A 24,450-nucleotide genomic window follows, 5' to 3' on the forward strand; every position below is an offset into this window, starting at 1 on the left:
GTTTAAAATCCACCTATTTCCAGCCCGCTTCAGTTGTGCCAGTGCTGGAGGCAGGCAGCCATCTTGGCACGTCACCATTTTGGCTCGAAATGGTTCTGGCGTATGGAAAAATCCATCTATCAAACTATCCACACACACCTGCTTGGAATTATTAGCATTTCAGTGAATATTAATTGGCTGAGCTACTTTGCCTACAGGCGCCTGCGGTTTGAATCCACTTAATCTTATTCTCAGAGTACAGAATGGTCAATTCAACCTGTTTTTGTCACAGGTTTTGCTGGCACACCTGGCTACCTGTCTCCAGAGGTGTTGAGGAAGGATCCCTACGGCAAACCTGTGGACATCTGGGCCTGTGGTGAGTTTTCAACAGGGTCTTTAATCATTAGACCTCTTGCATATTCATTCTGCTTGCTGTATTAACAGGTTGCAGTATTCATACTGCTCAAGTTTGCAGTGCAGTGCTGAGTAGAGTTTCGGCATCAAGCCTGTTTTTTGCTGCTGAACTCAGCAGAAAATAGGGTTTAAATGTACGGTAGATCTGTTTGTCAACACAGTCTTTTGGAATACATGCTTTTTGAAGCAAATATTGAGTGAAGCACTTAACCATCACTTGAAACAAGGACGTCAGTCAGGTTAAGGCTGCAAATTTCACATGAAGTATCAAGATGATGATTAGGTACTAGTTAACAGGGTTGGGGTTTTATGTAAAACATTATTACAAAACAAATTACCATTTGAACTTAAAGGGGTCATATGATTCGATTTCAAGTTTTCCTTTCTCTTTGGAGTGTTACAAGCTGTTTGTGAATAGATAAGATCCCTAAAGTTGCAAAGACTAAGGTCTCAAACCCAAAGAGATATTCTTTATAAAAGTTAAGACTGGTCCACGCCCTCACATGTCTACGTCACGATGTGGGAAGATTTGCATAAAGCCGCCCAAATGTTCACGCAAAGAAAGAAGAAATCAGTGGTTAAGTTGTATTTACAAGACTGTTCCAGAACAGTTCAACCCAAATATTCAGATGAGTGCAGCGCATTTTATGGAAGACTGTTTCCTAATCCTGGTAGAGTAGACAACAATGCCGGCTGTTCTGACGCACAGACTGTAAGTACGTTTTCATATTTAAATTTTTTGCCACTGATGATTCAAACGCGAGTTTTGAGCAGTGTAGAGTAGCGCTTGTTGTTTGTCATTTCTCCGATCACAAATGCAGACATGGTTTTATGTTTACGCGGCGCGATGCAACGCAACTCGTAAAAAGATGGTAATTAGTCATTATAATCCATAATTATGTCCCCACTGGATGCAACAAATGCCTCGTTTATAATGGGCTTTAATGTTTTTGTCTCGTCGCTCCGGGACACGGCATCACAATATGGTAAGCGGCGTAACATTTCCGTCACACGCTTGAGGTATTCGGCCAATCACAACACACTGGATAGCTGGCCAGTCAGAGCACACCTCGCTTTTCAGAACGATGAGCTTTGTAAAAATCACTGCGTTTCAGAAAGGTGGGGCATAGAGGAGAAACAATAATGTAAAGTATGTGGAAAATAATGTGTTTTTTGAACCGTAAACCCTTTTGAACCCTTTTTGAAAACTTCAAATTACCATGAATAATTATTTTACAATTATTCAGATTTTGCATTTTAAGAATAATTTCGCCCTCAACTGGTCACAATGCACAACACAGCTGTATGCTGCTTCAAAAAAGATGCCTGGGCACTCTGATGTAAACAAGCATGGGAGAAGCGCATGCCGGAACGCCTGAAAGAGACGCACTGAATGAAAGCACACATTCACTCTCTGACAGCAGATGGCGCTAAACAGCAGAAATGCAGCCGTTACCCCAAAACCCGCAAACAAAGCAGCTGCTCTACTTTCCGAAACATATTTAAATGATTTAAATAGCCATTTAGATTTTTGTATTCGCTACAGTGTTCTTCACAGCGACTTAATAGGCTATTTATTTTCAAACTTTTTGTACATTTTAATCTGGACTACAACATGCCCTAGATACTGTTTGAAAAGGTTTTGATTATTTGTTGGGTCACACTTTACATTAAGACTCCATTAGTTAACATTAGTTAATTAATTAGTTAAACTGCCTATGAAATATTCTTCTAAACATTCATTAATCTTAATTTCAATATTTAATAACACGCTGTTAAAATCAAAAGTTGCTACTGTGTTATTTAATGAACCCGAGCTAACATGAACTAACAGTTGTATTTTTAACAAAGATTAATAACTTCTGTAGCAAATGTAGCTATTGCTCATTGTTAATGTTGATGCATTAACTAAGGCTAATTTATGAGATTGCACTGTAAATGGTCTTTATAATTCTTTTGCACTTTAATCTGTGTGAAATGTTTTACTTTATTTTTTGTGTATTGCTTTATTGTATTTAAATGTTCAGTTCTTTTTGTTATAAGAAAAAAGTTATAAAACCTGTAAAACTTTGAAATTTTTTGCAACTAAATTTCAATACCGTGATAATGCCGTATACCGTGATAAAATCATTCGCAATTAATCGCAACATGAAAATTTGATACCGTCACATGCCTACACACAACTCAAAGTGATATTTTACTGTAGTGCTATCAACATGGAACTTTGTACATGTGAAAAAAAATAATAAACACTGTCAGTCAGTAGGAATCTAATATTCTTTTTGTCAGCCAATCAGAATACTTTTCTCTTTCTTTCCTTCACAGGTGTAATCTTGTACATTCTGTTAGTGGGCTATCCTCCATTTTGGGATGAAGATCAACACAAGTTATACCAGCAGATCAAGGCTGGAGCTTATGATGTAAGTACAGCTGTCCTCTGATGGAGCCATTCTCTCGAACTGTCTCTGTCTGCGGGAGTTCAGTCCAGCTACTCTAAAACCTCCTTCATCTGATTGGTCTTTGAATGCACCATCAAGTCTCTCAACTGAGGCATTCACTAGGAGTGTAAAAATTATTTGCTCTCTACATTTCCTCTGGCCACATTTCTGTCAAATTTTGCATAGATTTTTGAAGCGACGTTTTACTTTAAAATCATATTTTTGGGTATTTCTAATTAGTCCAGTCCATGTGAACTCATCAAGCCGTTTCATAAATGAGTCTAGTGAGGCTTGTTTAATTTTAGACCGCACATCACAAGGCCTCCACATCCTTTCAGAAAATCACTGGAATTTCCCAGCAGGATACCATTAACATTTCCTATGAATGTGTATGAAATCTCTTGGAATAAAATTCAAGGCAGAGCTGTTTAGAAAATGTTTAAACTGATGGCAATAATAGGGCAAGAGGGGTGGAAGACGCAAATAAAATAAAAATAAAGTAAAAAATAAAATAAAATAAAATAAAAAATAATGTAATCAAATGCTGGAAAAATAAATCAATGAGCTGGAATTTTATATGATTTTGTAAATTATTATTTTATTTTTTTCAGTCAGACTTCAGTGAATGATCATATTTCCCTATTTATTTTATTTAATAAAATGAAATCAAATAAATACGATTCCAGCTTATTGCTCAATTGTTCCTGCATGATTTGATTACAACAGATGTCGCAAGGTCTCTGCAACACACACTGTGATCCAACTGTTCTGTTTAATTTCTGATTGGGTGCGTTTTAGAGCTACTGGTACTGTTATTGATTATGTCAGGCCCTCCCTGACGCATTGCAGAAAGATGAGCATTGCTTAGAAACAACTGCCTCTTGTCCCAGAGTGTATGTGCTTGTTTGCTTGCATATTTTTGAATTGTCCATCTCTTGCATCACAGTCTCACACCCTCAGACGTATGTGGCAGGACATGGAGTGAGTGACTGCCCCAGAGAGACGCTCATTCCATTAAAATTTATGTGACAAATAAAAGATGATATAACTGGGACCTTATTGCGAAAATGGAGTGCATGCAGGTTACACTTTTAGATGGTTTTGGTAGTCACAGGGTTGGGCAGGCCAGGTCAGTTCACTTCAGGGATGGAAAATATGACAAATCCTTTATCACAATGTAGTTATTTTTGCTGAAAATTCAACCACAAAATGGTTCATAGGTCAAGGACTCTTTTGTGAATGGAGTGTCATAACAGGGACCACTCAAAACATGTGTATAGTTCCATATTAATGTATTTTCATACTTTCTTATGATGCAAAGGCATTAAAATGATCAGAGTCATATAGTTTCATATATATATATAGTATATATATATATATATAGTATCATATAGTATATTTTTTATTATACTTAATATGCTTTAATTTGGGAAGGAAACTGTTAACTGAACAAGGAACTGTTGAAGATCCCTGGTTTAGACAGTATATTAAATGTAATGTGCCGGTAAAGAGTTAAGATCAGGAATAATGGGGTTTTTCGTCTCATTTGATTATTTTCTCTTAGTATTTGGAAATTAAAGAAAAAATAAATATGATGATTGATGAATCATAAAGAATAAGCAGTGCAAAAACGATAAATACACTACCATTCAAATGTTTGGGGTCAGTACGATTTTCTTTTTTATGTTTTTGAAAGAAGTCTCTAATGCTCACCACGGCTGATTAAAAATACAATAAAAACAGTAATATTATTAGAATTTTAAATAGCTGCTTTCCATTTTAATACATTTAAAATTTAATTTATTCCTGTTATGGTGAAGCTGAATTTTTTGCAGCCATTATATTACAGTCGTCAATGTCAAATGTGCTATAAACAGTTGTTCTGCTTAATATTTTGTAAAAAGCTGTAACATCTTTTCAAATTTCTTTGATTAATAGAAAGTTCAAAAGACATACATTTATTTGAAATAGAAGTATTTTGCAACATTTGTAAATGTTTTAACTGTCACTAAGGGATGTAAAATCGATTAATCGCAATTAATCGCTTCCAAAATAAAAGTCTGTGTGTACATTGTGTGTGTACTAATTACTAAGTACTAAGTATGAATTACTTAATTACTCATTTCTAATTGGATGATTCCTTCTTGTTGACTTGTTTCTTTATTTTTTTTTATATGTAAATAGTATAAAGCAGTCTCTGCCCAACAGCAGTGGTAATATATCTAACATAGCATAAATGTTATTCCAAATCTCGACAGGCTGACACATTGCTATTGACGCACAATATATACTTCAACTTGAACTTGCTTCTTTGTTTTGTACTCTAGTAACCTTCCGTCGTGTGACCACAATCAATGAGGTGTAGAGTTGTGCTTCATCATCCGTTACCAGCGTCTGTCACTGCACCTTCTGGCCATGTGTTCACGTTTGGATGCGCCATCCGCAATCCTGAGTGGCCGTCTTTGCTGAAGCAGCGCACAGCGGTGCAGAAACGCCCCACCCATGACATGTATTAACAGTGCCCTGAGCCAAAAGCGCAGCTGAATCAGTGTGTGTAAGGACTTACGAGCACCTGCGGTGTTTCTAAGTACAATCCACACGCTCGTTTTAGCTGATGCAACACAGCTTGATGTGCAAAACAAATTATACTTCCTGGAACCTGCCCAAGGTTTTCATGGAACAGACAAAGGATTTGTAACGGCCACATTAAGATCTTCTGGTACGAAAGAGGAGGTGTGACACACATTTTAACACTGATACAGACACAGCTTTTTATTGGCTAATTACAACTGCAATTTTCTCTAGTTATGGGCTGCAATGAAGCCATGAGGTGTGAAATGCGCAAGCAACATGTTTCAAGCACCAGCCGTGCCGAATAGGCCGACAGTAGGAGGACTGACTGCCGTGACTCATTGGATCCTGTGAAGCCATGAGGTGTGAAATGCGCAAGCAACATGTTTCAAGCACCAGCCGTGCCGAATAGGCCGACAATAGGAGGACTGACTGCCGTGACTCATTGGATCCTGTACGCTGCCTTGTGATACGTTTAATTTCATTAGGCCCCGGTGCAGACCGCTCTGTATGTGTGTCGGTACATCTTGTGGTGTGAAAAGCTCTCTAGGCTTGCTCCTGCATTTAGATTGCATATCTAACGCTTGCTCATGATTCTTGCCCCCACAGTTTCCTTCTCCGGAGTGGGACACGGTCACCCCCGAGGCCAAGAACCTCATCAACCAAATGCTGACCATCAACCCAGCTAAGAGAATCACCGCAGAGCAGGCCCTCAAGCACCCATGGGTCTGCGTAAGTTATCTCTGCCGAGTTATCTCTACATTTTCCACAAGCTCCAAGCAAGAAAAATCTACTGGGGGAATCTGAGCTCTTTTAGAGTTTAATATGAAATGCAGCTTTCACATTCACATATTTTGTGCTCTCAGAATAGGTAATAGCTAAGGAATAGTGCATTCAGTATGAAAATTCTTATTTACTTACACATCTTGTTTCAAACCTGTATGACTTTGGAGAACTTTTGAGTAAAGTGCCGGTTGCTCCTTGCGTTACAACGTTAATAAATCGGGAATGGAGTTTTCAAGCTTCAAAAATAGTGCAGAAGCACTGGGGCTGCACGATTAATCACATTTTATGCATGATCATTTCTGCTTTTTTTGATTAATTAAGCATAATCATCTGCGAGATTTGCCCAATAGTTATTTATCCTAAAAACATTTATTTCTTCATTTGACATTAACTTGCATTGATAACTGGACTCCAGGGGTTGCCAGATTTCAAGAGTTTAAATCCCCCACTCAGGGTGAAATGTAAAACAAAATTTCTCAAATGAGAACAATTGTCTTTAATTTTCACAATGTCTGATCAAAGTAATCATGATTATCAGTTTAACTATTATTGTGCAGCACTAAAAAAACACCATAAATATTATGTTCTGTTTTCGGAGTCTTAAAGAATTAGCAAAGTCTGATTTATGAATAAATCATACTCTTGAATCAAATCTTTTGAATGCACGTGTTGAATGATTTGTTCATGAATCTTGTTCTTGAGAACGCAATGGATAGATTATGAATGAATAACATAAATACCTGTGTCAGCTTGGATAAGACTATTGTATGACTTGGAAGAAAACTTGGAGAACCTTGTATAAACTACTTTTATGGTATTATTGCGTCCTTCTTGAAAAACTGCAAACTCACAATTCATTTAATGGTGACAAGTATATTATTACATTTGTTAAGTGTTATTTAGTGTTCCATACAAGAATGAAAGTCATACGGGACCAGTTGAGGGTGGATAAATAATGAAAGACTGTTCATTTTTGGATGAACTATCCCTTTAATTGGTTCAAATACTTAGATAATACTGATGTGCAATATTTTTCTCTGTCTTGCATTTGCTCATTTCAGCAACGGTCCACAGTGGCATCCATGATGCATCGCCAAGAGACCGTGGAGTGCTTGCGCAAGTTCAACGCTCGCAGAAAACTCAAGGTACAGCATGGGTTTGAAGGACCCTTAGGCTAACTGCAATCTTCTTCCCTTGGGTAATTAATGCTGAAAGTCCTGTTGCCATGGACTAAACACTCCATTTTTATCTGTCTTTGTTCAGGGAGCCATTCTCACTACTATGCTGGTTTCTAGAAACTTCTCAGGTGAGTTCCCTCATTCTCCTGGGATCAGGTAAGAAAGTGCAAAGTCATGGATGAACTTTGCCCTCCTCTTGAAGTCTTACTCCAGTTTTCACTATAAAAAAAGATCTCGAACGGCTGGCTTAGTAATTAAATGGAAGGAGAATTCACTTGGGATCTAGAGCTTTGGATTACAGGAGAAGAAAGTTTTGGATTGTTTGAGCTGTTAAGGCAGTAAAGGAATATCCGTAACTTTATTTTCAGTTTAATATCAGTTTACTTCCTGAACGGAAGATGTTTACGGTTTGTGCAGGTGATATAGCAGGTTTGAAAGCTTTAGCTTTTCGTTTTTATTCTAGACCTTGATTCCTTATAATAAACAAAGGTAATTTGTTCAGTAGAGGGTTTGAACACAGTTCCATAACTTCTCCCAACTCAACGCCTCTCTGTCCAATAGTGGGCCGGCAGCATACCAGCCCTGCTGCTCCCACCACAAGCACTGCCGCCCTTGCACAGGAAGGTATGTGAGAGTGCATCTCCTCACCTCGCCACCAGGGGGACCAGCGAGCCCCCTCCACAATGCCTCCAAACCCCCGCCTTCCCTCTGCTCTACCCAATCAGCATGCAGCCAATAAGAAGCCTGCCTCTCTTGCCGTCACTTGCATAAATTATTTGGTCTTCACTCTCATGAACGACATCTGCTTTGTAGTCTTGGAGAAGTTCTCACTTTTAAAAGGATAGTGGCCTGCTGAATTTCCATCTCTCACATACACGTCATGCATTTGAGCGATGTGTAAGAGTATATGGGATAGCATGTCATTTTTTTTCAGCCATGTTTTTATATTGCTTTGCTTTTACATGACCATGTAACTTTAACAATCATCTAGCTAGCTTTTAACCCTATAGTTGTAAGAAGTATTAGAGCAGGTTCAGTCCTCTAAAATGGGTCGAATCAGTGAAAGAATTGTTAATACTACAGGACAGATATGGGTCATTCTCAAAAATGTTGAATTTCATATTATATTATATTATATTACGTTTTTTTATATAATGCCTCTCAACTCACACAACTCACATATTATTTAAATAATGTATGTAATCCAATGTAATTATACTTGTGAAATATTTAATTTAATTAAAAAGTAAAATTAACTGCTCAATTTGGTGGCCAAATCTCCATTTGCTGTTACTGCAAATTTCATAGAAGTGGTGTACTAGGCATCTGGCAAATTCATCTCTTTTAAGAAAAATACTCAAAAGTGAAACTATTTTCCAGTATTTAATAAAGTTTTCAGTTACATAGAATGATTTGAGTGGGATTTCTTAATTATTTGAAATCTTTTTCTTGACTGATCAGTGTTTGTTACCATGTTTTGAGAATGACTCTTATAGCGACATTTGAAGTATTATAGCTTTTGTTCAGCTTTCAAATGGTCTATTCATTTATCCGTCGGCATAGATCGGCTCTTTTTATATGCGTGAACAAACAATGTCTCGTTTCATCTCGCAACTGTCCCCGGTTCAATTTACACACAGCAGCTCTAGGCAAAACAATCCAATCAATAGCGCAGCACTGCATTCATGTTAACGATCGCCGCCATGAGACCCACCATCGGCCGGCATGCATTATCGTCTGCATGGAGTAAAAAATGCAAATGTTGCTGCACCTTCTTTGATTAGACTTTCTCTTTTTTTCTCTCTCACTCTCTCTCGCTCTGTCCCTCTCGGTTGAATTGCTTCAGCCCTTTTTGGCTCCCTCCTTCCCTGCTGATCAGCTTACTGGTGTTTTGTGCTATTGGGTTAAATAGCATTTAAGTGAAGTCTGCTTTAGCTGCAGATATAGGACCCCGGTCACGTGTCTGTGCTCTCATGTCTGTTTGGAGGGATGGAGGTTTTTAGATCGGTGTCCTGTGTCATCAACTAAAGCAGACCCTTGCAGCCTAGCCAAGCCACCATTGCCCTACCACTCTCCTTTCAACTCTTCCTTCTCCCGTCGCCAAGAGCGCAGGGGCTTAACCACACGGACGGGCAGGAGCGGGGTTGGCTTGCTGCCAGTCGTCAGACCCCATGTAGCCGGCGCAAGGGTCCGCTGAGCGCCAGGTGGTCTGCCGGGAAGGAGGCCCTCTGGAGGGCAGATGGACAACACTGTTGACAGTGTCTCTGAGTCAGGAGAAAGTGGAGAGGAGATCTCTGGTTCCAGTTGTGTTGTCTGATCAAATTGAATTGTCTCACTCTTTCTGAAGTGTGAGACATCTGTCTGTCAGTTTCAGTAAATTTCAACAAGCTGTGTCTGAGCAGCTGTCAGCGTTGCGAGAATACTTCGTATGTACGTAATGGTCAAAGGAGAACAATTAAGAAAAACTGCAGCATCTGTTAAGATCCTCCAGGATTATGGAAACCTAACAAGAGCCCTTCGCTGTATTATTGAACCTGTGAAAATGTACTGTTTCAGTTGTTGTGGTTGTTAGTTATAGGTTAGAGTCTTCTCTTACTATTTCTGCAGTATGTATACTATACATGATTCAGGAGCACTAAAATACCTGTCCGTTAGCATTCCTATTAAAGAAGTACGAAACCTTGATGCTGCTGGGAAAACGCACTCTTGACTCACTGTTTGAACAAAATTGAACAAAAAGGTTCTGACATAAAGTTGAACTAAAAATTCAAATATTTGTTGATTTTAGTTCTGTGGACTATATTTGTGGCCTCAGCTACCACAGAAAATCCCATTGGGAGGGCATTACTGTAGACATTTTTGTTCTTTTTACTAACTGAAGGATAAGTCATAGAGTTTAAAGTTGTATTTAACCTGGAATGTTCCTTTAATGTTCTTTTGAGCCGTCCAATCAATGCTCTCCATCAGTTCTTGGCTTCAACTAGTACTGTAAGTGTTTATAACTCTTTATATTCTGCTGTTGTTAAAGCCAGTCCTCCAGTTGATGTAAGATGTTAAACAATAACCAGTAATGACATTTCATCAATGTTTCTTCATTCTTTAAGAGCTTTTCATTGTATGACCAAGATAAGATTTACTGTCCAATAGGTTATGAAGATAAGGCATGTTATTATGTCGGCTGTGTTGCCTGTAAATCTCTAATATATCATTTGTTGCTTGCACACGTCTGATTTAAAGGTGTATTGAATTTTTTAATGGCTGTCGTAATGGATTTTACTAGTTCAATATGCTGTCTCAAAGACTTTTTCACCTTCTGAAGCCTGAAGCATTATTTAATAGGGGTGTGAATATTTGATCCGACTTTGATTCAGCTATTATTCTTTACTTATTCAGCACATCATAACATTTGAAATTTGAAAATCAAGATTGAATTATTTTGGTATGATTATTTGAAGAAAAAAACATGATAAAGTGTTTAGATTGCTGATTTGGATTTAGTGGATATTTATAACGGAAAATAGCTCAAGAATTGTGCACTTAACGCATTATGCAGTTATTAAATTCTGTAATCATTGCATTGAAATTTGATTGATCTGTTCACCCCTATTATTTAAATTGCAAAAGGATGCCACATGATCTTTTTGAATATTTTTGCAAAATATTATTGTCTAATCTTTGTTTGAAAATGATTTCTTCCTCCCTCTATAATTTATTTCCACTCAGCATCAGTATGACTGCAGTGTCCTGGGGTCCCAAATCCATCTGATTATTGCGCTGTATAACGGAAGACTGCTGACTAAGCTTTCCCATTTCTGCAGTATACTATACATGATTCAGGAGCACTAAAATACCTGTCCGTTAGCATTCCTATTAAAGAAGTACGAAACCTTGATGCTGCTGGGAAAACGCACTCTTGACTCACTGTTTGAACAAAATTTTGAGGTTCTGACATAAAGTTGAACTAAAAATTCAAATATTTGTTGATTTTAGTTCTGTGGACTATATTTGTGGCCTCAGCTACCACAGAAAATCCCATTGGGAGGGCATTACTGTAGACATTTTTGTTCTTTTTACTAACTGAAGGATAAGTCATAGAGTTTAAAGTTGTATTTAACCTGGAATGTTCCTTTAATGTTCTTTTGAGCCGTCCAATCAATGCTCTCCATCAGTTCTTGGCTTCAACTAGTACTGTAAGTGTTTATAACTCTTTATATTCTGCTGTTGTTAAAGCCAGTCCTCCAGTTGATGTAAGATGTTAAACAATAACCAGTAATGACATTTCATCAATGTTTCTTCATTCTTTAAGAGCTTTTCATTGTATGACCAAGATAAGATTTACTGTCCAATAGGTTATGAAGATAAGGCATGTTATTATGTCGGCTGTGTTGCCTGTAAATCTCTAATATATCATTTGTTGCTTGCACACGTCTGATTTAAAGGTGTATTGAATTTTTTAATGGCTGTCGTAATGGATTTTACTAGTTCAATATGCTGTCTCAAAGACTTTTTCACCTTCTGAAGCCTGAAGCATTATTTAATAGGGGTGTGAATATTTGATCCGACTTTGATTCAGCTATTATTCTTTACTTATTCAGCACATCATAACATTTGAAATTTGAAAATCAAGATTGAATTATTTTGGTATGATTATTTGAAGAAAAAAACATGATAAAGTGTTTAGATTGCTGATTTGGATTTAGTGGATATTTATAACGGAAAATAGCTCAAGAATTGTGCACTTAACGCATTATGCAGTTATTAAATTCTGTAATCATTGCATTGAAATTTGATTGATCTGTTCACCCCTATTATTTAAATTGCAAAAGGATGCCACATGATCTTTTTGAATATTTTTGCAAAATATTATTGTCTAATCTTTGTTTGAAAATGATTTCTTCCTCCCTCTATAATTTATTTCCACTCAGCATCAGTATGACTGCAGTGTCCTGGGGTCCCAAATCCATCTGATTATTGCGCTGTATAACGGAAGACTGCTGACTAAGCTTTCCCAATCACAGTCTGTGAATCCCATGAGACATAGTTAGATATGTGAGAGACCGTGGAATGAGACTAGCTTTATGACTCCTTCATCAGTGCATTGCATTATGGGACTCGTGGCACTGCATGGCTGACCGTATGGTGAATTGCATCCACCACCAGCACCTCTCACCTCATGATTAGTGAAGCATGAAAGCAGGCCTGCAATGCAAACAATGCCTGCTATCGTCCAGCTTGTCCTCTCTGCTACTAAATGGTTTTTGTTTTCTTCTTAACCTTGCCATCTTTTCTTCCCATTTGTTTATGGAAGGTAAGGCGCTAAACAGGAATATCGAATGTGAAACCTGAGTTTTTAGTTTTTTTCTGTTATTGAGGTTTTACAGGCCTTACACAAGTCATTTGATTGTTCTCTGAGGGATTCTGAAGTGTATCGGGGGCCATTTCCCTTACACTGTCTCAAGACCTCTCCAACATGCCCTCTGGGAAATAACAGTTAAAGCAGTTAAAGGAAAAATCAATTGCATACATTAGGCATGATTTTCCCTCATTACACCTGCAGCAGCAAATGGAGAATAAATGTATTCTCTTTATCTGCTCTCTGATTGGTAAAAAATCGAATAAAATGGGCAATTTATTCCAAGTTTGTGCAATTGGTTAATTTTAAAGGGGTTATATCATGCAGTTTTATCTTCTTCCGCACTGGGGTTATCTTATGTTAGTAAAATATTAGTAATGTTTTTTCCCTTTTTTGCCACAAAACTGTCATAATTTGGGTAATACCTATACTTTCATAATTTTCCACACTTGCTCTGAGCATTAAAATTAAGCAGGAATTGTTTTTTTTGTGTGTGTGCTGCTGTTGCTTTAAGAAACACCCCCTCAAATGTGAATACTTATTGATTTTATATGCATTTATGAATACTTTTTTCATAAATTTTCAAAATATTTTTAAAATGTTTTTGAAAGAAGTCTTTTATTCTCACCAAGGCTGTATTTATTTGATAAAATTTATAGTAAAAACATTAATATTGTGAAATATCATAATTTAAAATAACTTTTATATTTTATTTAAAACATTTGACATGTAATTTATTCCTATGATGGTAAAGCTGAACTTTCAGCAGCCATTGCTCCAGTCTTCATGATCCTTCAGAAATCATCCTAATAAGCTGATTTGGTGAGAAGAAACATTTCTCATTATTATCAATGTTAAAAACAGTTGTGCTGCTTAATATTTTTGTAGAAACCTTTTTTTTCTTCTTCTTTGAATAGAAAGTTCAAAAGAACAGCATTTACTTAAAATATAAATCTTTTTTTAAAGGTCACTTTTTGTGACTTTTGCCACTTTTGACATCTGCAGCTTCTTGTTTCTACTCGTTTGTTTCTTGAGTTTGAAATTACAATACATTTTTATACAGTACAGTATTTCAATGATCTCTCTTAAAGATCAAGGAAAATTTGATTCAAGATATGACCCCTTTAAAGTTTTTTTTATTTGCAGTAAGTTATTTATTTATAAGATACTATTACCTTCATCTCACAAAGCTTTATATGTCTTTGGATTAAACTGATATATATAGATCTGTGAGAAATGTCTCCTGTGGTGAAAAATGATGCTAGTCAGCATTACCTCCCATACCCTGTATGCTAATGAATGACGGAATGCAATCCAGCAGTTTGTTAATTGTTTTATATGGGGATTTATTTGAAATATGTGCAGATGTGAGCATTCTGTCAGTTTTGTCACTCACGCTGTATGTAGTAATTTAGTCTTTCTCTGTTCCCTACAGCATGCAAAAGTTTACTCAACAAAAAGGCAGATGGAGTCAAGGTAAGCCCACAGATGTTCCTTATATACCTACTTTCTCCTGGAGATTGAGATGTTTTAATCTTTCCAGCAGCCTTTTGAGGTTCCCATCTCTACCAGAGCTTTCCATTAATGGGTTTTAAACTAAACACCACTTTTTAAAGGGGTCATATGATGCTATTTTAAAGATCATTATTTATTGCTGCATTAAGGCAGTACTTTGTGCTTTGCTACAGAAGTATTGCGCTCTGAAGTTATTTAGTAGTAGTACAACCCATGTGTTATCAGACTGTATTATAATAATTTTGACACAGTATTCCATGAAATGTCCATTAGTAATCGTCGCTTTCTCTCTGAATGATGGATAACTTTGTAGAGTCATCTTCCTGGCGTATGCTATTCATCTGTTGTGTGATTTCTAACTACCATGACTGACATAGGAGGATCGGCTCCGATCATGTCCCTAGTAATGTCATCTCTCTGAAAAGGAAGTTGTATCTATCCTCTCTATTTCAGCCCCAGACAAACAACACTAAAAACAGTGTAGTGAGCGCTGTAGTGAACGCCATGAAAGAAAGCAACACGACCGCTTCTACACCGATGGTACCTCATCTACATTTAACTCTTTTTGTAACCCATCTACTCATCTGACAGTATCCCATAGTACATGATCAAGTGTTTGCAATAATGTTTTTGAAACCGTTTTGCATGTACTAAAAATAGCTCAGACCTGTAGTTTGCTGTGCACTACTTGTTTTTCCCTTATGTGTTTTTTGGAGGGCTCGTCTCCTCTCGAAGCACGTCTGGTGTTTTATAAACGTGTCATTAGGAGTGATTTGTTCTTGCCCGTAAGCTGCTGGTTTATGTCCTTCCTCACCCTTCTTGTCCTTAGTTTGCCTTTGTAGGCGTATTCACACCTCTATTACAAGTACAAACAAAATATAGTCATCGAACGAGACTGGCTGTGACATTTAACAGTTAACTGTACATACATGGTGCTTAGAAATAACCAGTAAGACAAGAATTTGAGCCAAGTCACCTTACAGAATAGAATAAATATATGGATTTCGGCAAATAACATGGTAATTTGTGTCGGAGTGCATAAACCAGTCACAGTAAAGATGCAGTATCCCACACAGAAAGCTGTCAGCCGTTTGGCCGTGTTGGAAACTAGCAGTGTCCCCTGGAGGTTTAAAAAAAGGAAAGTGGATTGACACTTCACATGGGCTTTGTTTGCTTGACTGCCCAAATAGCTGAGCAAAGAGCATCCAGGGACCTCCAAAACAATCCATTAAGAGCACAAGTTAACCCTCGACCCCTCCTGAGGCCTCAAAATGCCTCCGCGGTGCTGATGGAAAGCTAGTAACCACTGGGCTATCAGACAAAAAGGCAACTTTTTTGAGGGTTCAATTGGATCACAACATTTGTGAGAACAACTGGAAGTTAATCTGAGGAAAAGCATAGTGCATATAATCCAGAAATTGCTTGACTTCAAGGTGGATCTTTTCCTTTTATGATTCTCCATTCCTGTGGTTTCAGCAGAATTTCAGTTGAATTTTGAGAAACTGCATCTTTAAATCTTCGTGACGCATGCCATTTATTATTTTTTATAAGTGTACGTGTGTGGTCGGTTTGTTCTTCAAGCTCATCATGAACCCCAACCTTGTGTTCATTTCCTCATAAAGTAATTGTCTATTTAGATCATTATTTCTTTATTTGATCTCAGAATCCTCAATTTGTGTCTTAGCCAGGACAGTCACAGCAGCTTTAAAAGTGTGTGTGTGTGTGTTCCTGCAGGATGTTGCGTTTAACCAGATTGTTGTGGATGAGTCTTACTACTTAAATCATGATGTAAAATCTTGTTAAATTTTACAGGAGCCACAAACTACAGTTGTGCACAACCCTGTCGATGGACCCAAGGTACATTTTTCAAGAGCATTTGGAAGAGGGATGGAGAATCGATTCACATTTAGTTTTTCTAAATGAATCTTGACTGATCAAATGAAATGGTCCTTATTGGATTTTAAAATGTAATTTTTGTTTTATTAAATCGCAAAAGATTTTTAAGCCTAATAATCAGTATTAGTATTATTAACATACTATTATAGTTTATTTTTTTTTTATAGTTGTTGATTAATTGATGTTTTTGTCATTTTTATAATTTTACATTTTTAATTTCAGGTTATTTTTTTATGTATTTTATCTGGTTTCAGTTTTCAGTTTATTTCAGTTTCAGTACACTTATTTCAAGTAACACTCTCTGAAAAAAGAGTTTTTATGGTTTTGGTTTTAGTTCATAATGATAATAATCCTGCTAATAATAATAATTATAAAACTCGCAAAAGATTTGTGAGCCTTCACTGTTGCAAAATATAAAAAATGAAGATATATTAATCATTATTTTGTAATTGTAAATCTCTTTGAACGAAAAACAAGTTGAATTGTGGGTGGTTGTGTTATTGTTATTATTATTGATATTATAACTCAATATATTAATGTAACATATTATGATAAATTAATGTTTAACTTAAGATGATCAAGAATCATTCTTAGAATCAAAAACATGTTGAATCATGAGGGTCCTAATTCTGTTTTGTTTGTCTTGTATGTTTTTGTCTGTCTCTATTTCTGTCCCCAGGGCTCCACAGAGAGCTGTACCACCAATGAGGAAGAGGATATGAAAGGTAGGAAAGGTACACAGATCTTCTCTCCTCTTCTCTGCATGCCTCCAGCACTGTGGCGTTGCAGCTCCCAGTGCTCGTGTCAGAAGAGTAATCCCTCTCCTGTCCGATCACAGTACCGAAACACACCAAAAAGCCTTTGATTAAGCAAAATACATGTCACGTCAGTCAGTATCTTTTTGAAATATAAAAACGTGAGGCTGCAGTGACACCTGAGGCTTTGTGATTTGAAGACAGGGCCATGAACGCACAGGAGGGGAATTACGGTAGAGGGCATTGAGACGGGGCTAGATGGATTGTGATTTACACGTTTAACATGCATGATGGCACAGCCCTTTGTGTTTTCAGCTAAATTGCTAGCTTAGAGATAGTGAAGGTGCACCAGAGAGATTTAGAGTTTACAGTATTCAACAAAGTAAATAAGTGTATAAATAAGTGTTTAGCCAATCACTAAAACAATTAGTGTATTCACAAACATTCCTGTTTGGATGGGATTAGATTTCTTTGAATTTCAAGACAGACAAACAGAGACATGATCAATTCAAACTGAAATAAATTCAGTATAAAACCTTACCCGATGTCCTCAGGGAAAACTAGTCCCATCTGAATAGCATCTCTATGTCAGATCACTCACACAGTTTGTCATTGTCACACAAATGAGCCAAGTTCAAGTGAATTGATATATACATGCACACATCTGTCTTAAAGCCGTCGGTGTCTCAGTAGGTTTCCTTGTAGATTTTGTGCGTGTTTGTGTGTGTGTCCTGTGTTTTTTACCTCACTTATTTAGATGTTTGTGGATGTGCCGTGTCTTGTAAATTCATTAGCATGTTGTGAACCGGCGTGTTTTTCTTGAGGGACTCTCGCCGATACTGTTTTCTGTCACGAAAAAGGCCAGGCTCGAATTCATTTCCTCTCCTTATTCACTCCGGGCCTGGACGGACAATAGCGGCTTAAAGAGCCTTATCATTAGCTCCGTCACGTCTGAGGTTAGGTGATGAGGACAGGAAATTGGCGCGGAGCCTGGAGAAACAATCTCTGAGCGTGCTGTTGTCCAAGCACAACAAACACGATTCAGCTTCACCACACCCATAGATACAGACCATCTCTCATAACTCCACTGGAAAATCCAGGATCATCACCTGTAGTCCTGCTCCCATAAACACAGTGCTTCTTTTATTGAGAACATCTCATCTAACAGCTCATCCCATCCAGCGTCTTCGTGCCCGTTAAGTTATTTAGTCATGATGAAGTGCCAGCATTGGTGTGGTGTTTGTTAGCGTGTTTCGGCTGGTGAAGGACATGAGAGATGTGTGTGTTTTTCCTCCTGGTGGCGTGTGGTTTTGGGGCTGTGCCAGCCGAGAGTGCGCAGGGAGCGAGCAGTGACAGTGCCGTGATGAGTCAGTGCAGTGCCGGGGAAGAGCTGCCCGCTCTGGTGGCTTCACCACAGGGCTCTCCTGCCAGTAAGTCAAGATCCTCTCGTACCCCCCTGGGCACCTCCCTCCTCAAACCTTCAAGTCAAGACCTTTTTGTCCCCCCACAACTCCAGCCTTTCTGCCCTTTAGCTTAATATCATTAGGGTCACTTGCTTTCCGTGTAGAACAGTACTGTATGTCACAGTTGTTGATCCCCTTTTCTTCTCACAAATGTATTCACCCCCTGATGCATGCTGCTCAACTATACTGTTTCCAGGTCTATTGTGTTGTAAAATGGCCCTTTAGTAACTAGATTGAACTTTTAGATGTTCTGCTGCTGATTTTTCCTACATTCTCCTTCCCAACTTGTGACTGAAGTCTCGAACCTTCCCCTTTCAGAAGTCCTAATTAATATGCTTTTTTTTGCACATGCACACATTTTAATATCCCACATCAAAGCTACATACTTGTGACTTCATTTCTTGCTGGTTAACAATACTCCATATAGTCTCTGATGTGTTGCTTACCCAATCCTTCTGAGTATCTATTCTTTTATTTGTCCTATTGTCATTCTGTTTAATTATAATGCTTGCTTTAATTGTAATTAATTGTATTATATTTCTTTAGCTGGGTTTTTAATATGACCAAAACCATTTACATACACTACCGTTCAAACGTTTGGGGTCAGTAAGATAATATAATTTATTTTTTTTTATTAAATTGATCAAATGTGACCGTGAAGACTTGTACATTGTTACAAAAGATTTCAATTAAATGCTGTTCTTTTGAACTTTATATTCATCCATAAATCCTGAGAAAATATTACCACAAACATATTAAGTTGCACAACTATTGTCAGCATGAAGAAATCCTTGTTGAGCATCAAATCAGCATATTAGAAGGATATTAGATTTATGAAGGATCATGTGACACTGAAGACTGGAGTAATGATCAGTAATTGCCACTACAAGAATAAATAAAACATTTTAGAACATTGAAAATAGAAAACTTTGCAATAGAGACTTATTAAAAACATTAAAAATGAAACCCCCCATTTTTAATGGTACTCTTGAAATAATGGTTTTGGTGATTTTAAAAACCTAAATAAAATGTAGAGAACATATTGTTAGATATAACACAAATACAGCATATGCATAATACAAATTAATGTCAGCAAATGGGATGTACATAAAATTGCTGAAAAGCACACTTATTTTTAACTTACAGTTGGAACTGACACAAATGAGGCTTTTGTTAATTGGCTGACCTTAGTCATGAATAATGGATAAAATAACATAGCAATTGTATAAGAAAAAAAATTTATTTGATTCTGTGTCTAAGCCAGAAAACGCTGCAGCTGCAACACCTCATATAGGACCTCATCCACACCTGCTATCTCTTCATTTAACATCTGTCAGCATCCTCCTGTTCCCTACTTCATACATTCTGATAAATTCATTGTCTTTCAGCGTTTTGACTTGTTTTGAACATCAGATTTCCTTGGTAATCTTTTCTTTATCTTTTCCATTCTTTTTAATTGCGTCTCTTTATGTACATGGTAACACTGTTTATGAAGTACAACAAAAAAACAATATTGTTGAATCGTTTATCCAAAAATGTAAATTCTATCATTTACTCATGCTCATGTTGTTCCAAACCCATATGAATACTTAAGGAGAAATGTTCACGCTGCTCATTTTCATAAAAAAAGTGACTGTGAGGCTGCAAAAAGAATTTAAAAAGCTGTTGAATATACTATATAAGTCATATAAACCACTTCTATGATACATTTTGGAGCTCAACATCCATCATGTAATTTCATAGTATGAAAAAGAGCTGCATAAATATTCTCCTTTTGTCTTCTGTGGAAGGAAAAATGTTGGATGAGTTTGGAACATGAGGTTGATTAAATGATGACGGTTTTCATGTTGGGCTCTGATGTTGTTCTTCATATTCAGTGTGTTCATGCGTTCCTCTGTCTTTCTGCATGCATCATCACCTGTGTTGCGTGTGCTGCGTTGTGTGTTGCAGCCGTCCCCGTGCATGACGTTAAACGCTTGGCATGGAACAGTTCAGAACATGCCTCATGTCCAGAGTTAGAGCGCACTCATTCTGGCTCCTGTGCTTCAGCCCATGGGGTCGGCGGTATCACGGCGAGTGGGTCCGCAGCTCAGTGTAAGTGTGTGGGGTAGACCAGGACACACACACAGAGGATGTCAACAGGAAATCTAATTCTTCATACTAATAGAATTAGGTAGTGACATCCTATCAGCTGTCACAGTGGCCAGTTGATATTGTGTTAGTCAAGGTTGTGACTTGTCAGGTTGTTTTGTAATGGAGAATGTATTAATCCAAATGCATATTTACACACATTTATAGAGGCCTATTCACATTGAGCTCAAATTTTCACCACAAGCATTCAAATTTAAATGGAGAAATGCATTTCTACTGACCCCATCATGCAATGTGAGAAAATTCACACTCTTTTCAGTTTTCTCTGTGGGAAAAAAAGGTGTTCACGTCATGTCAGAATTACTATATTTATAAAAAGTTCTGAGTTGTAACCTCTGAATTTTAAACACTTAAACCTTTAGCACCTCACATAATGTCATGTAGAAACCGAAAACGACAGCAGATTCAGCAGTAAAATATAGTCAAGTAGTTATTTCCTTAAAATGTTCAATAATTGCAGTCATTGACTAATGTCTTAATGCAAGATTAATAAATGAAAGGCATAGAATACAATTTATTGTATTGTATTTATTGTAATAATGTCTGATCTCCTGCTAAATAAATTTAAAGTTTATTAATAATGAATTTGCATAATGACTGTTACTTGTTTTATTACACACATTCCTCTTGGCATTCATAGTGTTGGCATAGAAATGCATAATAAACAGCTCAAGAGTTGAAAGTCCTGTTAGTCCTGTAATCTAGTGATTGCAGTAAATACGGCATGGTGTGAATGCACCAAAACTCACCAACAAATAAGTTGTAAACTTTTGGGTCATGTGACCAGAACTGGCATTCCCTGATGCATGCTGCTCAACTATACTGTTTCCAGGTCTATTGTGTTGTAAAATGGCCCTTTAGTAACTAGATTGAACTTTTAGATGTTCTGCTGCTGATTTTTCCTACATTCTCCTTCCCAACTTGTGACTGAAGTCTCGAACCTTCCCCTTTCAGAAGTCCTAATTAATATGCTTTTTTTTGCACATGCACACATTTTAATATCCCACATCAAAGCTACATACTTGTGACTTCATTTCTTGCTGGTTAACAATACTCCATATAGTCTCTGATGTGTTGCTTACCCAATCCTTCTGAGTATCTATTCTTTTATTTGTCCTATTGTCATTCTGTTTAATTATAATGCTTGCTTTAATTGTAATTAATTGTATTATATTTCTTTAGCTGGGTTTTTAATATGACCAAAACCATTTACATACACTACCGTTCAAACGTTTGGGGTCAGTAAGATAATATAATTTTTTTTTTTTTATTAAATTGATCAAATGTGACCGTGAAGACTTGTACATTGTTACAAAAGATTTCAATTAAATGCTGTTCTTTTGAACTTTATATTCATCCATAAATCCTGAGAAAATATTACCACAAACATATTAAGTTGCACAACTATTGTCAGCATGAAGAAATCCTTGTTGAGCATCAAATCAGCATATTAGAAGGATATTAGATTTATGAAGGATCATGTGACACTGAAGACTGGAGTAATGATCAGTAATTGCCACTACAAGAATAAATAAAACATTTTAGAACATTGAAAATAGAAAACTTTGCAATAGAGACTTATTAAAAACATTAAAAATGAAACCCCCCATTTTTAATGGTACTCTTGAAATAATGGTTTTGGTGATTTTAAAAACCTAAATAAAATGTAGAGAACATATTGTTAGATATAACACAAATACAGCATATGCATAATACAAATTAATGTCAGCAAATGGGATGTACATAAAATTGCTGAAAAGCACACTTATTTTTAACTTACAGTTGGAACTGACACAAATGAGGCTTTTGTTAATTGGCTGACCTTAGTCATGAATAATGGATAAAATAACATAGCAATTGTATAAGAAAAAAAATTTATTTGATTCTGTGTCTAAGCCAGAAAACGCTGCAGCTGCAACACCTCATATAGGACCTCATCCACACCTGCTATCTCTTCATTTAACATCTGTCAGCATCCTCCTGTTCCCTACTTCATACATTCTGATAAATTCATTGTCTTTCAGCGTTTTGACTTGTTTTGAACATCAGATTTCCTTGGTAATCTTTTCTTTATCTTTTCCATTCTTTTTAATTGCGTCTCTTTATGTACATGGTAACACTGTTTATGAAGTACAACAAAAAAACAATATTGTTGAATCGTTTATCCAAAAATGTAAATTCTATCATTTACTCATGCTCATGTTGTTCCAAACCCATATGAATACTTAAGGAGAAATGTTCACGCTGCTCATTTTCATAAAAAAAGTGACTGTGAGGCTGCAAAAAGAATTTAAAAAGCTGTTGAATATACTATATAAGTCATATAAACCACTTCTATGATACATTTTGGAGCTCAACATCCATCATGTAATTTCATAGTATGAAAAAGAGCTGCATAAATATTCTCCTTTTGTCTTCTGTGGAAGGAAAAATGTTGGATGAGTTTGGAACATGAGGTTGATTAAATGATGACGGTTTTCATGTTGGGCTCTGATGTTGTTCTTCATATTCAGTGTGTTCATGCGTTCCTCTGTCTTTCTGCATGCATCATCACCTGTGTTGCGTGTGCTGCGTTGTGTGTTGCAGCCGTCCCCGTGCATGACGTTAAACGCTTGGCATGGAACAGTTCAGAACATGCCTCATGTCCAGAGTTAGAGCGCACTCATTCTGGCCCCTGTGCCTCAGCCCACGGGGCCGGCGGTATCACAGCGAGTGGATCCGCAGCTCAGTGTAAGTGTGTGGGGTAGACCAGGACACAAACACAGAGGATGTCAACAGCAAATCAAATTCTTCATACTAATAGAACGTCACAGTGGGCAGTTGATGTTGTGTTAGTCAAGGTTGTGACTTGTCGGGTTGATTTTTAGTTGATTTGTAATGGAGAACGTGTTAATCCAAATGCATATTTCCACACACATTTACAAAGGCCTATAGACATTGAGCTCAACTTTCACCACAAACATTCAAATTGAAATGAATGCATTTCTACTGACTCCATCATGCAATGTGAGAAAATTCACGCTCTTTATAGTCACACAGGGAAAAAAAGTGTGTTGAAGTCATGTCAGAATTACTGTAATTATGAAGTTCTTAAACATTTTAGCACCTCACCACTGTAATGTCAACACAGAAAATGGCAGCAGGTTTAGCAGTAAAATATAGTCAAGTAGTTCTTTCCTTAAAATTTCTGTTCATTATTAATATCTTAATCATGCAAGACTAATAAAGGAAAGGCATACAATACAATTTATTGTAGCTAGTAGAGAGTTGGATAATAATGACTAATTTCCTGCTAAATAACTTTCAAATTGATTAATAATGAATTTTACTGTTTTTATTATATTTTTGTTTATTGATTACTATAATTACACACATTCCTCTTGGCATTTATAGTGTCATAGACATGCGTAATAAATGCCTCTGAGTAGAATGTCCTATTTGTAAGCTAGTAATTGCAGTAAATACGGCATGGTGTGAACGCACCAAAACTCAGCAACTAATAAGATAAAAGCTTTTGGGTCATGTGACCAGAACTGGCATCATCAGCACTTTTTATTTTTGTTCAGGTATATGTTTCTGTTTCACAGACTGACAAATTTGTATCATGAATTGTTTGTCATTTTTTGGCACTTTTAATCTTGGTGTCAGTAGGCCTTAATATGACATTCTCACAGGTATCTGCTCTGTAAGCAGTGTATGTTATGCTTATTAACTTCGCTTTTCTTTTTTATCATTTCATTTCCTCTCCCTCCATCATCCCTCATCTTTCACACGTCCTGTTCGAGTAGCTCGTAAGCAGGAGATTATAAAGATCACGGAGCAGTTGATCGAGGCTGTCAACAATGGAGACTTTGAAGCATACACGTAAGTACAGCACACCTACACTTGCTTTAGCTTGTTTGTAATAAAGACACTAAGAAAATTGTAGGTCATTGTGTGAATATGTAAGGC

The 24,450-nt window shown here is 36.9% G+C and overlaps 1 protein-coding gene across 1 annotated transcript in view; it reads left to right on the forward strand.

Moving 5' to 3' along the window:
- LOC107755399 (calcium/calmodulin-dependent protein kinase type II subunit gamma-like) overlaps positions 1 to 24,450 on the forward strand; it is a 49,100-nt gene that overhangs the window by 20,785 nt on the left and 3,865 nt on the right. Inside the window, exons 7-19 of the mRNA XM_016572181.1 lie at positions 272 to 355; positions 2,719 to 2,813; positions 6,012 to 6,134; positions 7,250 to 7,333; positions 7,452 to 7,494; positions 7,928 to 7,990; positions 14,155 to 14,195; positions 14,688 to 14,774; positions 16,047 to 16,091; positions 16,810 to 16,864; positions 18,211 to 18,315; positions 20,299 to 20,442; positions 24,288 to 24,363. Of these exons, the coding sequence (XP_016427667.1) occupies positions 272 to 355; positions 2,719 to 2,813; positions 6,012 to 6,134; positions 7,250 to 7,333; positions 7,452 to 7,494; positions 7,928 to 7,990; positions 14,155 to 14,195; positions 14,688 to 14,774; positions 16,047 to 16,091; positions 16,810 to 16,864; positions 18,211 to 18,315; positions 20,299 to 20,442; positions 24,288 to 24,363 (1,045 nt within the window). The remainder of the gene's footprint in view (positions 1 to 271; positions 356 to 2,718; positions 2,814 to 6,011; positions 6,135 to 7,249; positions 7,334 to 7,451; positions 7,495 to 7,927; positions 7,991 to 14,154; positions 14,196 to 14,687; positions 14,775 to 16,046; positions 16,092 to 16,809; positions 16,865 to 18,210; positions 18,316 to 20,298; positions 20,443 to 24,287; positions 24,364 to 24,450) is intronic.

The sequence above is a fragment of the Sinocyclocheilus rhinocerous genome, unplaced genomic scaffold, assembly GCF_001515625.1.
Source record: "Sinocyclocheilus rhinocerous isolate Xijiao unplaced genomic scaffold, SAMN03320098_v1.1 scaffold140, whole genome shotgun sequence".
Taxonomy (NCBI): domain Eukaryota; kingdom Metazoa; phylum Chordata; class Actinopteri; order Cypriniformes; family Cyprinidae; genus Sinocyclocheilus; species Sinocyclocheilus rhinocerous.